General features: G+C 39.5%; 1 protein-coding gene across 8 annotated transcripts in view; it reads left to right on the top strand.

The window, feature by feature from the left end:
- Window positions 1-14,654, top strand: part of PAK1 (p21 (RAC1) activated kinase 1) — a 134,010-nt gene that overhangs the window by 99,065 nt on the left and 20,291 nt on the right. For all 8 annotated transcript variants that reach the window (XM_088791553.1, XM_088791551.1, XM_088791554.1 and 5 more), the window contains 3 exons: window positions 5,527-5,643; window positions 9,664-9,838; window positions 11,977-12,040. In XM_088791553.1, the coding sequence (XP_088647679.1) occupies window positions 5,527-5,643; window positions 9,664-9,838; window positions 11,977-12,040 (356 nt within the window). The remainder of the gene's footprint in view (window positions 1-5,526; window positions 5,644-9,663; window positions 9,839-11,976; window positions 12,041-14,654) is intronic.

The following is a 14,654-nucleotide window of genomic DNA, read 5'->3' on the forward strand; positions in this document are numbered from 1 at the left end:
GAGAATATATATAAGAAGCAGGAAGGAGTCCTAGGTTACCTTCAAGGGTAAATTAATTAAAACTCTGCATTTGAAACAGCAGGGACAGTCTCTGTTTTACAGTGGGCAGAAGTAGCAGAATTTTGACTTCTAGTATTTTAGGATAAAGAGAAAGATCTTCAAAGCTATCAAAGAGAATGTAGAGCTAATGCCCCTCATTAACAACAGTGAACAAAGGAGCGGTTATCTTTAGAGGTATGAGGAAAATGATTTCGAACCAAGAATTCTATACCTAATCAAACTAGCATTCAAGCATGAGGTCAAAAGAAAGACATGTTTGGACAAGTGAAGATATAGGTTTACCACTCACAGATAATCTCTGAAAAGCTAAACAACAAATAGTAATAATAATTACCACCAGAATTTTTAGTGATTAAGAATATTCACTTAAAAATATTATTTTTTACCCACATATTAGATTAAAATGTCAAATAGGACTAAAATCCTTATAATTGACAGCTGTCATGGGATCTTCCTTTACCATTGGCTCTAAGCTTAAACCAGATAATTTTCTAGAGAAAGTAAACTACCTACTTGAGGAGAACTCCTGGTGTGGGAAGTAGAGCAGAACCCGAGTTAACTCTGTTATCTCTACAACAGGTACAGGAAGGGGAAAAGTAGCTCTGCAGTGGAAGAAAAATTACATTTCTTCACCCCAAGAGTAAATTTCTTATACTTTTGATAAATGGGGGGAGAAAAATCTTTCCCCTACTTGCTTTCCCATGACAACATACTAGGAGCCTAGTAAGGGGAGAGTGCTAGGGGTCTCAGCATTCAGCATGCATATATCCACTTAATGACCCTGCTTTTTTGATGTGATACTCTTATATTTAACTGTGCTGACATTTCTATGCAGACGTCCTCTGTTTTACGTTCTGCAGAGAATACACCTCTGGTTTTCTGCTGGGAAAGGGGAGGGCAAGGACTCAGAGGTGTAGAGTAGAAGAAGAGATGTAGGGATCTAACTGCAACTGAAATAACTTTAGTTGAATCTGCCTTTAGTCCTCTCCCCTCCCCCTCCACTTCATCTCCAGTTTCAGAATACATGGTGCTACCGGTTCCTGAGCCTTTTGGAGATTCTGCAGCATAGTTACATAGATCAGCTTTACCCACTGTCACCTTTGGATTCAGCCTTGAGTCAGTCTCTGCTTATCCATCTGTCATTGCCTCCTTTTTTGCTGTTCTTGCCTCTTGTCCGATTCTCTCCATCCTTCTGGGTTTAATGCCTTTAAGGACATTCCTTTATTGTATTTCTAGTGAGATTTCAAGAAATAGGTGCCTGTGTTCAACCTGCCATCTTTACCAGGCACTCCTGAGGAATGTTCACTTTTAACTCCTTGTATTTCTACATTATCTAAAATGTATAATGAGAACCTACTGATTTTATGTACAATTTAAAATTTTTACTTTTAGAAAGCAGTTGTTTTTGAGGTGTTAATTACATACTATGAATTTCACCCATACTAATCGTACAATTCAATGATTTTGTTAATTGTATACACTTATGCAGCTATCACCACAGTCTAGTTTTAGAACATTCCCATCACCCCAGAAAGTTCCCTTGTGTCCTTTTACAGGTCATTCAAACTCCCACACCTGTCCCTAGGAAACCGCTGATCTTCTTTCTGTCTGTATAAATTTATCTTTTCTACACATTTTACATAAATAGACTGATCCAACATATAGTCTTTTGTGTCTGGCTTTTTTTATTTAGCACAAAGTTTGTGAGGTTCATTTTGTGGTATGTATCAGTACTTCATTCCTTTTTATGTCTGACTAATATTCCATTGTATTGCTATATTACTCTTTTTTTTTATCCATTCATCAATTAATGGGCATTTGGGTTGTTTCCACTTTTTGGCTATTATGAATAATGCTCATATGAACATTCATGTCCAAATTTTTATGTGGATGTATGTTTTATTTCTGTTGGGTATATAATATACCTAGGAGTGGAATTGCTAGGTCATATACTTAACTTATACTTAACCTTTTGAGAACTACCAGACTATTTTCCACAGAAGCGGCACCATTTTACACTCCCACCAGTAATTATGAGGGTTCCACTTTCTTCCTGTCTTTCCCCATACTTGTTATTGTTTGTTTTTGAACATAGCCATCTTAGTGGGTGTGAAGTGATATCTCATTGTGGTTTTGATTTGCATTTCCGAATCATGGGTAACGATACTGAGCATCTTTTCATGTGCTTATTGATCATTTGTTTATCTTTGGAGAAATGCCTTTCCTGTTGTTGAACTCTGATTTAATTCCATTGTGGTCAAAGAATAAATTTTTTGTGTTTTCAATCCTTTTAAATTTATTGAGATGTGTTTTATGGCCCAGCATATGGTATATTCTGAAGAATGATCCATATGTGGTTAAAAAGAATGTGTATTCTGCAGACCTAGGGTGAAGTGTTCTGTATATCTCAGCTAGGTTGAGTTGATTGATAGTGTTGTTCAAATCTTCTATATTCTTGCTAATTTTCATTCTAGTTCTATTAATCATTGAGACCTCTTTCAGTTCTGTCCCAGCTTTAACTTTTTGCTCAGCCCTTTTGAATCTTTTATGTGTATGCACACAGCCAGGCCTGTATGAGGAGTGTGGGGCCTCTCTGTAATGTCAGCTGTGCCTGTGAACAGACTCAGTCAGATATTTGTTTGCCTTTCCCAGAACTGCAGTCTTAAGCTAGTAGGTCCTAGCAGTTGGCGCTGTCATGCTACCACCTCTCGGAGGTCACGTCACTGACAGCACACCTAGGCCTGGGTATTGCCCACTCCTCCAAATGAAAGGGAGCCTCTTGGACCATGTAGTGATAGCTGGCCCCCCCGGAAGCACCTCCAATCTGACGAAGGTGGGGTGTGGTGGATAGGAGCATCCCTGGGCCAGCACCTCAGACATCCTTACTGGGTTTTTTTTGGGTTTTTTTGTTTTTTAATTTATTGAGGTGACAATTGTTAGTAAAATTACATAGATTTCAGGTGTATAATTCTGTATTACATCATCTATAAATCCCATTGTGTGTTCCCCACCCAGAGTCAGTTCTCCTTCCATCACCATATATTTGATCCCCCTTACCCTCATCTCCCACCCCCAACCTTACTGTTTTTACCCAAAGTTTTACCCAGCAGTTTTTAAATCATATGCATGTCTCAGCAACATAGATAAGCCTCCTAGAGGTTTTTGTGGCACACCAAGCATGTTTCTATCTCAGGGTCTTTTTACTTCTTCTATCTGCCAGGAATATTCTTTTCCCAGCGAGTCCCAGGGCTTGCTCTCTCATTTCATTCAGGCCACTGCTTATATGACTTTTCATTCGAGAGGCCATTCCATGACTGGTCTATCTAAAGTAATATTTCCCTTCTTCCAACCAATCTCTACTCTCATATGTTGATCTTAGTATTACTACTTGATACTTTGCTAATTAATTTTGACTGTCTCTTCTTCTAAAATGTAAGCCACAGACCAGGGACTTTATTTTGTTCTTCAGTATAGGCCCAGACCGTAACATAGAGCCTGGTACCCAGTGAATGAATGAGTTGAAGTCATTGGCTTTTTTAAAAAAAACAGGTGTGGGGTTATTAGACATAATGATAGTTTAATTGATTCCTTACCTCTTTCTAGGTCCTTACCATTTACAAAGTATTCTTATACTCACATCACTTCATTTCATCCTCCTGGTGGCCCTTTGAGCTAGCCAGAGAGCTGCTGTCATCATCCCCATTTTAGAGATGAGAAACTTGAGGCTTAGAGTAGGACAGCCTTGCACAAGGGCACAGGTTTAAGAAGTAAAGATTTGGGGCAAAAATCTGTATCTCTTGATTCTGGTAGTTGTTAATACTAGCACCCAAAGCTATCACCTGTGGAAAACAGAATGTGTTGCTAAGAAAGGTGATGGAATCACTTTCTCTCTAGAGTCTTAGGGAACAAACAAACCTAGTGTTTATAGTATACATTAGGGAACCCTCAGGCTGCCCAGTGATGACGAGGCTGCTGAGTTAACTTCAATTCCCATTTTGGGTTCCTGGTAAAATTCTGTTGAGTGGAATAGTGGGGAGAAAAGAAATTCAAGCAGAAAAACAGCAAAACATATGCTTTGATAGTGAAAGCACCTCTACTGGATTTCAGAACTGGAAGTGATCTAAGATCACTTCTCCAATTATACAACTTCTTTTCCTTCACATTCCTCAAGAGACAAAACTCGAGACCAAAAGGATCGATGCATCGCCCGTGATCACCAAGGCTAGTTGCTTGCACATACCTGGCACTGTCACTTTTTAAATTATGCCCTGCACCGGAAGTCCTGTTAAAAATCTATGAGATTGCCAGTTTTCCTTAACCTTAGTACATCCAGTGTGGTGAAGGCCAGTCTCCCACACAGTAACAGTAGCTCTAGTCTAATAGTCCACTAGGTAAGTTTTTCCACTTACTCTGTCATTCTGACTCCCAGCTGTCCTCTCTCCAGAGGCCCCAAATGGCAGGCAGGAGGGGGAACTCACCCTCCGTCTCCTATATCAGATGATGAGCTGCTTCAGGACATGGACCACATTTTTCATCTTTGTACCTTTATGCCAACAGTATCCAACACACCATCTTGCTGAGCACCAAGTAGGTGCTCTGAAAAATATCTAAAACTGTTGCATTATATCAATATATATTAAAATATCCCGATTGCTGCTCTGGTCCTGTGCTGTATTCATTTAATCTCTATCAAAAACCTCATGTTTTGGAGCTACTTTGTTTCTTGAATCTGTGTTGTAAACAGTACTGGTAAGATGTTTTTGCCTGGACCTGCCCCTAAACCTGCCACTCTTGCTTCAGCTTTGTTAGAGTTTGCGTGGGAAAATCCAGATGCTGAGATTATAGCAGATCCAATTAGTGGTGCTGGTCAGGTTCATTCCAGGACACGGCAAAGCGTAGTGAAATGGATAGTATCCAGTCTGGGGAGAAACTCATTCATCTCTTGAGAGAAGGGGCTGCCGATGTTCTATCTTCAGGTTGAGGCAAGAGTCCCTGAGGACATATGGGTGCAGAGGATTTAGTAAAGAAAGGAAAAGAAGGAGAGGCAAAAGTCTGTCTGCACTTCCATTAACCACAGCAGAAAGGAGCAAGAAATTACAATGATAAACTCCGTATAATTCCAAACTTTTGATCCCTTCCCTGCATTTCGTACTGTATTACCTATTCAGTGTGGAGAGTGAAACTTACAGACTAAGGAGCTATGATCTTGTCTTCAGGGTTTGGATTAGAGAAGCTTCCCAATCTCCAATTGGGCTTTGGGTGTGAGAATGGGACTAAAAAAAGAGAGGGCAGCCGACTGAGTTCCTCACTGGCTACACAAAGGTGGAGAGCTTGGAGGCTGATGTGGGTTTCAGCAGAGGTGTCCGGAAGAGGTTTCTCTGGGGAGGGCCTGGGGGAGTGGGACCCTGGTAACGTAAGTTCCATGTCAGCTGGACCTGATGAATCTGGTTTTCCTCCGCTGTACAGAACGTGAAGACGGTATCTGAGACCCCTGCAGTGCCACCAGTTTCAGAAGATGAAGACGACGATGATGATGCTGCCCCACCTCCAGTGATTGCTCCGCGTCCAGAGCACACAAAATCCGTGAGTCTTTGGGGGCGTGGACAGCTCTGTGATTTATTAGAGTTTGGAGGGCAAAGGTTGGTGCTGAGCCTCGAGGTTTCATATTCTGGTCGGGGTCATTAGATTTTGGAGCTGGTGAGATCACTGAACCACCTTTATTGAAAGGTGCTTTCTTTATGATGAAAGACAATAAGGAGTATATATACTTACTGTGTGTTTGCAGATGGTACCGGCGTGTCCTGAATAATTGGTGTTTATACCAACCCAGCCCTGGTTTACTTAGCCTGATTTCCACAGACAGGAAGTCATACAGAATTAATGTTCCTTAGTGCAGGACTCACATAAATTACTCTGGTCCCCCGGGAAGCAACAAATTCGCCTGCCCCAGATCCTTTCTTCTCTGTTACATGTGCAGCGTTCAGCCTCTTAGAACATCATTGATAACACTGAAAGACCCAAGGGAGGGGAGAGATACCTTAGTGCTATTAATATGCTGGACATCCGGAGTGCATTCTGATGCCTAATGTTGGCAGTGATTTTTATATCACTTCCTTGGAGGTTCTTGCATCTCAAAATAGCCACAGTCCCTCTGCCCTCACTTTGCACAGCATGGATCTCATGCCTTTTACTTGATTTAGCATCATTGAGCACTGAGCTATCATCAGATGTTACTCTACTGGTGTTTCTTTGCTTGGACTTTTTATTATGACAAGAGCTTCACAATGAAAGAATGATGTAGAGCTTAACCTCTGTGATAATACAAACAAAAGGCTGCCTTTGTTTATTTTATTTTATTTTTATTAGCTTCAGGTGTACAAAGCAACATAGTGATTAGACATTTATACACCTCACAGAGTGATGACCCCAATAAGACTATTCCTCATCTGACACTGTACATACTTATTCCAATAATATTGACTATATTCCCTATGCTGTACTTTACATCCCCATGACTATCTTTTTCAATTATAGTTGACATTCAGTATTATTTTGTATTAGTTTCAGGTGTACAGCATAATGGTTAGACATTTATATAATTTATCAAGTGATCCCCTCAATAAGTCTAGTACCCACCTGACACCCTACATAGTTTTTACAATATTATTGACTATATTCCCCATACTGTACTTTATATCCCTGTGACTATTTTCCAGTTACCAATTTGTACTTTTTAATCCCTTCCCCTTTCTCACTCAGCCCCTCATCCCCCCTCCAATCTAGTTAGCTTGTTCTCTGTATCTGAGTCTCTTTCTATTTTGTTTGTTCGTTTATTTTGTTCTTTAGATTCCACATATAAGTGAGATTGTATAGTATTTGTCTTTCTCACTCTGACTTACTTAGCATAATACCCTCTAGGTCCATCCATGTTTTTGCAAATGGAAAGATTTCATTATTTTTTATGGCACAGTAATATTTCATTGTATAAATATATCACCTCTTCTTTATCCAGTCGTCTATTGATGGACACTTGGGTTGCTTCCATGTCTTAGCTATTGTAAGTAGTGCTGCAGTGAGCATAGGGGTGCATATATCTTTTCGAATTAGTGTTTTGGATTTCTTTGTATAAATACCCTGGAGTGGAATTGTTGGGCCATAAGGTAGTTCTATATTTAATCTTTTTGAGGAACCTCCATACTGTTCCATAGTGGCTGCACTAATTTGCAATCCCACCAGTTGTGCACAAGGGATCCCTTTTCTCCACATTATTGATGATGGCCATTCTGTCAGGTGTGAGGTGATATCTCATTGTGGTTTTTATTTGCATTTTTCTCTGATGATTAGTGACATTGAGTATCTTTTCATATGACCATTGGCCATCTGTATGTTCTTTTTGGAAAAATGTCTGTTCAGGTCCTCTGCCCATTTGTTAATTGGATTGTTTGTTTTTTTTGGTGTTGAGGTGTATGAATTTTTTATAAATTTTGGATATTAACCCCTTATCATATGTATCATTGGTGAACACTTCTCTCATTCAGTAGGATGTCTTTCGTTTATAAAAAGGCTGCCTTTGGATTAGAGCATTCAGGGAGATGTTTAAGCAGAAGTTGGTTGACTGACTATGGGACACGCTGTGAGGAAATTCAAGGGGATTAGGTGACCTCTGAAGATGAGAACTTATAAACAGAATCTGTGGAGTCACCCTTTCTGTAGGTCACAAAGTCACCTTAAAAAAAATGAGCTTCAAAATCGGAGAATTGTCAAGATACCTCACATTGCTATGGCTTTTTTTCGGTTTGTAAGCATGTTCATTTAAAAATTTTATTCCCACTAAATCATGAACTTCTTAAAAATAGAAGAGGTACATACATACATACATACATACATACATATATGTGTGTGTATATATATGTATTTGCAATGCTTAATATAGTTCTTGGCAGGTATCAGAAAAGCAGTAAATAGTGAATGAATGAATCAAGCAATCAATAAATTTGATCTTAAGAGCATTCCTTCCTAAAAAGGCATTGTTAATTCCTAATTTATAGAAGAAGAAGCTGAGATGTAGAGTGGTGACTTGATGTATCCAAAGTCTCTTAGTAAGCAAAAGAGCCAGGACTGAAAGCAGGTAATTGACTCCAGGTCCAGGTTGTTTCCCACCATAGCACGGTGGCCTCTTTGTGTGTGCAGATCTGTGCTGGGAGCCAAAGAAGGAGATTAGAGAAGGAAAAGGCAGGATTTGTGCCCTCGAGGAGCCATGTCAGGGGAATGAAAGAAGGACAAGACGTGAAAGTACAGGCCTTAAGGTGACAGAGATGTGGTTGTTCTACAGGTATATAAATAGAAAATTAAGAAATCATTATGCTTGAGTAGTCAGGAACCTCTAGTCTCTGATCTCAATGTCTTGAATTAAGTTTTCTTCCATTTCCACCTATTAAAATCCTGTCCATCCTTCAAGATTTAGCTGAAGAATCCCATTTATTTATTCATTGATTTATCAAACAGTTAACCTGAATGCATGTTTCTTGTTAGGCAACTGGTTAGACACATGCACTGAGGGATGAATGACTGTCTTCATGGGGTGTATAGACTAGCCAAAAGGTAGTTGTGGTATTTTTATGAAAAAAGTCTGATAAATGTCTTGAAGTATCTTCTGGGGAAAGGGAGTATAACTCATAATCACGTCTTCCGAACCTCAAGTGTGTGTGTGTGTGTGTGTGTGTGTGTGTGTGTGTAGTTTATTCATTTTTTATGACATTTATCCTTTTCTGCCTTATAGTTATGACTTTCTCACAAGACTTTCTTCACAAGAATAGAGGATGGGGCAGCATTTTGCACAGCAAGGGAAAGAGTAGATTCTCAATAAATGTTTAAGTAAATGAATGAATAGGAAATATAATAATATTCGCGAAATTTTGAAAGCTTAAAATCTGTTGGGCATGATTGTAATCATTTCACGTTAATTTATTACTGCGATGCCATCAGATAGGTATCCTAAATATCACCCTTTTACAAATGAGGAAACTGAAGCACAAAGAAGCCCAGTAATGTGCTCAAGGTCATACAAATGGCAAGAGTAAGACTTGGGATTTAAGCCCAGGCAGTCAGTTTCCAGAGTCTGGTCTAAATGACTATACCCTACAGCCTCATCAAGGACAATCGTAGTTCCTTCTCTGCAAGGGTTCATGTTTTAAAGAGGGAGTAACTCGAAAGAAGATACTGTTAAGTATTATCTTAACAATGCAAAATGCAGTGGGAATACAGGATATTCATTTCAGTTTGGGAAAGAATAGAATTTTGAGATGGTGCGGGTTCCTATATGATGATAGAATTGTCTTTAAGTCATTTTTGTTGAGAGTGTCTCACCTGTATTAATACCTTCAGTGTTCAGACTCTCACTAACCCCTGTTGTGTATACTGAGATCGAGGATGGGCCTGGGCACAGAGGAGGAGGAACATAGATTTTGACCTAGGAGAACGGATGCGTTTGTTGGGATTTGATCTGTGGATGTTCTAACACACACATTTAAGAGAGGCTCCAGAGCTTCACTTCCCAATGCTAACAGAGGTTGGCCTTGCCACATTCTTACACCAACAATGCAGGTATACACACGGTCTGTGATTGAACCACTACCTATTACTCCAACTCGGGACGTGGCCACATCTCCTATTTCACCTACTGAGACTAATACCACTCCTCCAGATGCTCTGACCCGGAATACTGAGAAGCAGAAGAAGAAGCCTAAAATGTCTGACGAAGAGATCTTGGAGAAATTACGTAAGCACTTTGCAGCTTTCTGAACCTTCCTCTGGTATAAGCTTAGTTAAGCAAGGATGGAATTTTGTTGCCGTAAGGATCCCAGTCATAATAACCTTGCTCTATGTGGCTGGCTAGCTCTGCTCGATAGCCACGAACTGTACTTCTCCTTACCCTGTCCCTGTACCCACCGCCTCTGTCTCACCAGCCTTAATTGGATACCACATTAGGATGGGAATGTGATGAGAGCCTTTTCTTTCAAAGGCTGGGCATCTCTCAGCCCAAGGCATGGGTTTGTAGATGGCAGATAACTTTCATCTAGTGAATAGTATGAAATGTTGTGTTGAGAAAGACTGAGGCCTTGTTCATACTTGGTAGGAAAGAGCGCTGTGATCTATTTTATTATTATTATTTATTATTATTATTATTATTATTTATATGTTTGCTATTGACCTAAGGGAAGACAGATCTGCCATCTTGGTTATAGGAAAAGAGGGAAGGGAAACTAACAGTTTGTAAGCCTGGACTATGTACCAAATGACAAACAAGGTATTTTCTTGATTTTTTTTTCACTTATTCCTTATGTTAACCCTGTGAAGACAGACATTATAATCCTCATTTTTTGCAGTTAAGGTATTTGAGGCTCAGGGATGTTAAATACCTTGCCCCAAATCACACAGTTGGAGAGTGACGGGACGGGTTAAAACACAGCTTGGGCTCCGGTAATTAGAGCACGTTGCCTCTTGCTCTCGGGTGGAAACTTAACATTTTACAGTTTTCAGTGGCCAGAAATGGGGGTATATTAGGGTAGTTTGCTCTTGTGCTTCAGTAAACCGCAAGATAATTTATATTAGAAGGAAGGACTAGGTTGGTCTGTGGGCTTGAAACAATCATTTGACAAGGCCTTTGATTTATTCTTGGTACCTACCTACTTCTAAAGAGGATTTGATGTGACTGAATTGGCCAAATCTGTGAGGTGGTATTGCTTTCTACAGACAAGGTTTCTGGTTCTCTAGCCTAGCAGCTCTCGATTTCTCCCTGATAATTCTTGTTTGACTTTTTAAAAAATGTTTCACTCTTTTCAAAGTTGCCCTTGCCCAGAGCCCTTATGAAATGACGAAGTGAGAAAAGCCACTTACGTAGTCGTCTGTTTGCTTCTATATGTAGTGTTTTTATCTGACCCAAATTAAAAAGAACAAACCAGTAATACTTAGAATTACGGAAAGCAGACTGGCCTGGTAGTTAAGGATACTTGGGGTGAAGCCCCAGCTCTGCCACCGACTTGGCTCTTAGGCAATTTCCTACTGTTCTCTTTTTTATATCTTTTAAAATAGGGATGTTAATACCTGTTTCATTTGTAAAGCAAATGAAACAATATATGTGAAAAGTCCCAAATCTGAGTAATTGGTATTAGGGGAAAGCACTTTGGAGTGGGAGACCAAAACCCAACTCCTGATCTCAGTTCTGACAGCAGTTGGCTGTGTGACTTCGGAGGACCTATCTTCCTTCCTGTGGACCTCAGTTGCACCAACTCTAGAACACAAGTTGTGAAACCCAGTGAACTCTCTCATACCTCAATGTCTTTGTGCTTGAAGTACTTCCTGTTATAACCCCTTCTCAACTTTCCCTCCATGGCTAACTCCTACTTACCCTGTAAAAATCAGTCCAGATATCACCTCCTTTCTGAAGCCTTTCCAATCTGTATTTTGTGCCTCTTTCTGTACCCCCTTGCTGTCTATCACAAAAATTACTATATTTTCATGGAACTTTATGCTTGTCTATCTCCTCCATGAAACTGAACTTCTTGAAAGCAGAGACGGTCTTTACTGTCTTACCTATTTCTTTATTCCTAGCACTCAACATAAGGCTTGGTACATAGTTAGTGAGCATATTAAATAAGCAAATGTTTATTGAATGAATGAATTTAAAAAAGAATAAATGGCGTTTAGGAGTTTAGAAATGGAACAGATTACAATGAATAAAAGCTGTAAGGAGATGAAACTTTTGGGTGGAACTTACGGGGGAAGCTAAGGACCTGCTTAGTATGGTTTTTGGGTATTGGAGGTACCTTTGCCAACTCCAGGGTTTGGGGAAACATGGGGCCTGTTTTGTACCTTGATCTGGGAAAAAATGATTCATGCTCTCTGTTTCTTTCAAAGGGAGCATAGTGAGTGTTGGCGATCCTAAGAAGAAATATACACGGTTTGAGAAGATCGGACAAGGGTTAGTAGGGGCATTTTCTTTCACTAGAAATGACTTCAAATTGTGTGTGCTGGTATATATGATTTTGCTTTTGTTTTGCCTGCCATAAATCTTGTTCCTCTTTACCCCTCACCCATCTGGAGGTGTGACATTAGGCTGACTTTAGGTTTGGCAGAATTATGCTTAATATGAGAGATGTGCCATCAGCTGACCATGTTGCTACAAATACCCCTGTAGTGAGAGTGAAAAAAAACCATTTATTTTCTTAGCATAAAACCTGCTTCCCAAATTACAGCTCTGCTTTTCCAGATTAACCCTGTTTACATGGTGCTGGGATCTACTAGCACCAATATGACACGGAACACATGCAACTGCAGACCCTTATGCTAGGGTAACGGGACCTGTGTTTCTAGGTGGATGCCAGAATTCATGTCTTCTGTTCTCTGGTTCCTTCTTTGCATCATGTATGCTGCCCTCAGTGTACTGAACTCAGTAAATCTTAATTGAGTCCTGTTACATGCTAGACACTGGGAATGCAGCTATGTATCAGAGACAGTTTCTGGCTTCAAAGACCTCGTGTCTACAGAAGGAGATAGACAGTCAGACAAAGAATTATGATACAGTTGACCGTTGAACAACACAGGTTTGAACTGGGTGGATCCACACGATTTTTTAAATAAATACTGTAAATGTATTTTCTCTTCCTTATGATTTTCTTAACATTTTCTTTTCTCTAGCTTACTTTATTGGAAGAATACGGTGTATAACACATATAACATGCAAAATATAAGGCTTCGGTCAACAATAGGATATTAGTATGTAAGGTTTTGGGGAATCAAAAGTTATACGCAGATTTTTGACCATGTGGGGGTCGATGCCCCTAACTCCTGCATGTTTAAGGGAAACCTGTATACTGTGATAAGTCTTGAAAGTGTTTGGCTATTGTTTTGAGCAAAAAAAGCCAGACATAAACAAGCAGATACGGTATGACTTTATTTATATGAAATTCAAGAATAGGCAAAACTAATATATGCTAATAAACGTCAGAATAATGGTTGTAAATGAGAAGGGGATGTTGGGTGGGAAGGGGCATGAAGGGACCTTTAAGGACGATGTTGGTGGTGAACACGTGGGTGTGTACCTATTGAAAATCCATCAAGTTGTTCACTTAATATTTGTGCAAATTGCTTGAGGTAAGTTATACTTCTATATGAAAAAGAAAAACAATGAGATTTCTGTAGACCTACCCAAACAGCTAAAATTAAAAAGAAACTGAAAAAAAAAAAACAACCCAAAAAGTCTGGCTTGTAGGAAGCGCTCAGTGTTAGTGGTTAGACAGCATTGTTGCTAATGAAGTCAGTGAGGTTTTCTGTGGTAGTTTTTTTCCTATGCATCCAAGAACTTCTGAAAATAAAGTATTGCATAATGTACTGGTATTATATTTATACAGCATTCTACAGCTTGCATCTGTTATTTGCATCTATTGTTTAAGTTAATCCTTAAAACAACTCTGGGCTTGAGTGGATCTCGTTTTTTCCCTGGTGTAGTGCTTTTCCTACCAGACATGCTTTTGTGAGTCTGAACTGGTACAGGGTAGTTAACACCTTGAAAAGGAATTATTTTCCTTGCCTCAGAGTAATCTGGGATGGCATTTCTTTTAGCTAATTACATGGAGATATTGAGAATGTAGCAAAAAGGTACATGGGCAAGTGTGGGCAAGTCAGTCCCTTCTTTGGACTTCAGTTTCTTCACAAATTTAAGGGAGAAAAGTTGTGGATTTAGGGTTTTTCACCTGCAAAACTTCTGACTTTTCAATTTTATTCAGATGTATGAGGCCCATAAATAGGAAACACATACAAAATGTGTTTTCCTTGCTATTTGACAGGTCTGTCAGTGTAAGGGAGGAATGAAATACTTATTAATCACCTATGCTGATATTTTCATGTTCCATAATTTTAAAAATATAAATGCCAAATAAATATGATGTATTAGTACTACTATAATGTTTGCTTGTTTTTCCCTTTAAGACCTGAAAAACAGTTTTTTTTTTGGACCCGGAATTCACATGTCTAATCATATGTCTATTCAACGTAGAAATAATGAAGTACTAACCAGTGGGCCTGAGTAGCTCTCTAGACTTCTGTAATAATAGAGACATAGTCCCAAAATGTCCATCTCCCAAGACCTGGGCATACTTGCCTTTTAAGAATGGTACATCTCGGGGTGGCCAGCTAGCTCAGTTGGTTAGAGCGCTGTGCTCTTAACAACAAAGTTGCCAGTCCGATCCCCACATGGGCCACTGTGAGCTGCGCCCTCCACAACTAGATTGAAACAACTACTTGACTTGGAGCTGATGGGTCCTGGAAAAACACACTTAATGTAAATAAAAGTTAAAAAAAAAAAAGAAAGAAAGAATGGTGCATCTGGTAGGACAGGGAGGATGGGCATAGGAAGATAGACAGCTTTATGACAGAAGAAGGCTAGAAGTAGGATGATCAGGCAATGGGGAAATAATTGCCGATGCAAATAATGCAATGCTTACTTGATAGCCCTAGCTCATGATCATAATTTTTTGGCATGTAGCTAGGATCCCAACTAAAGAGTGGTGGTTAGGAAGCTGGTGACCGTAATTTCT

This window comes from Rhinolophus sinicus, chromosome 14 (assembly GCF_057876585.1).
Source record: "Rhinolophus sinicus isolate RSI-liver-muscle chromosome 14, RSI-T2T, whole genome shotgun sequence".
Classification (NCBI taxonomy): Eukaryota; Metazoa; Chordata; class Mammalia; order Chiroptera; family Rhinolophidae; genus Rhinolophus; species Rhinolophus sinicus.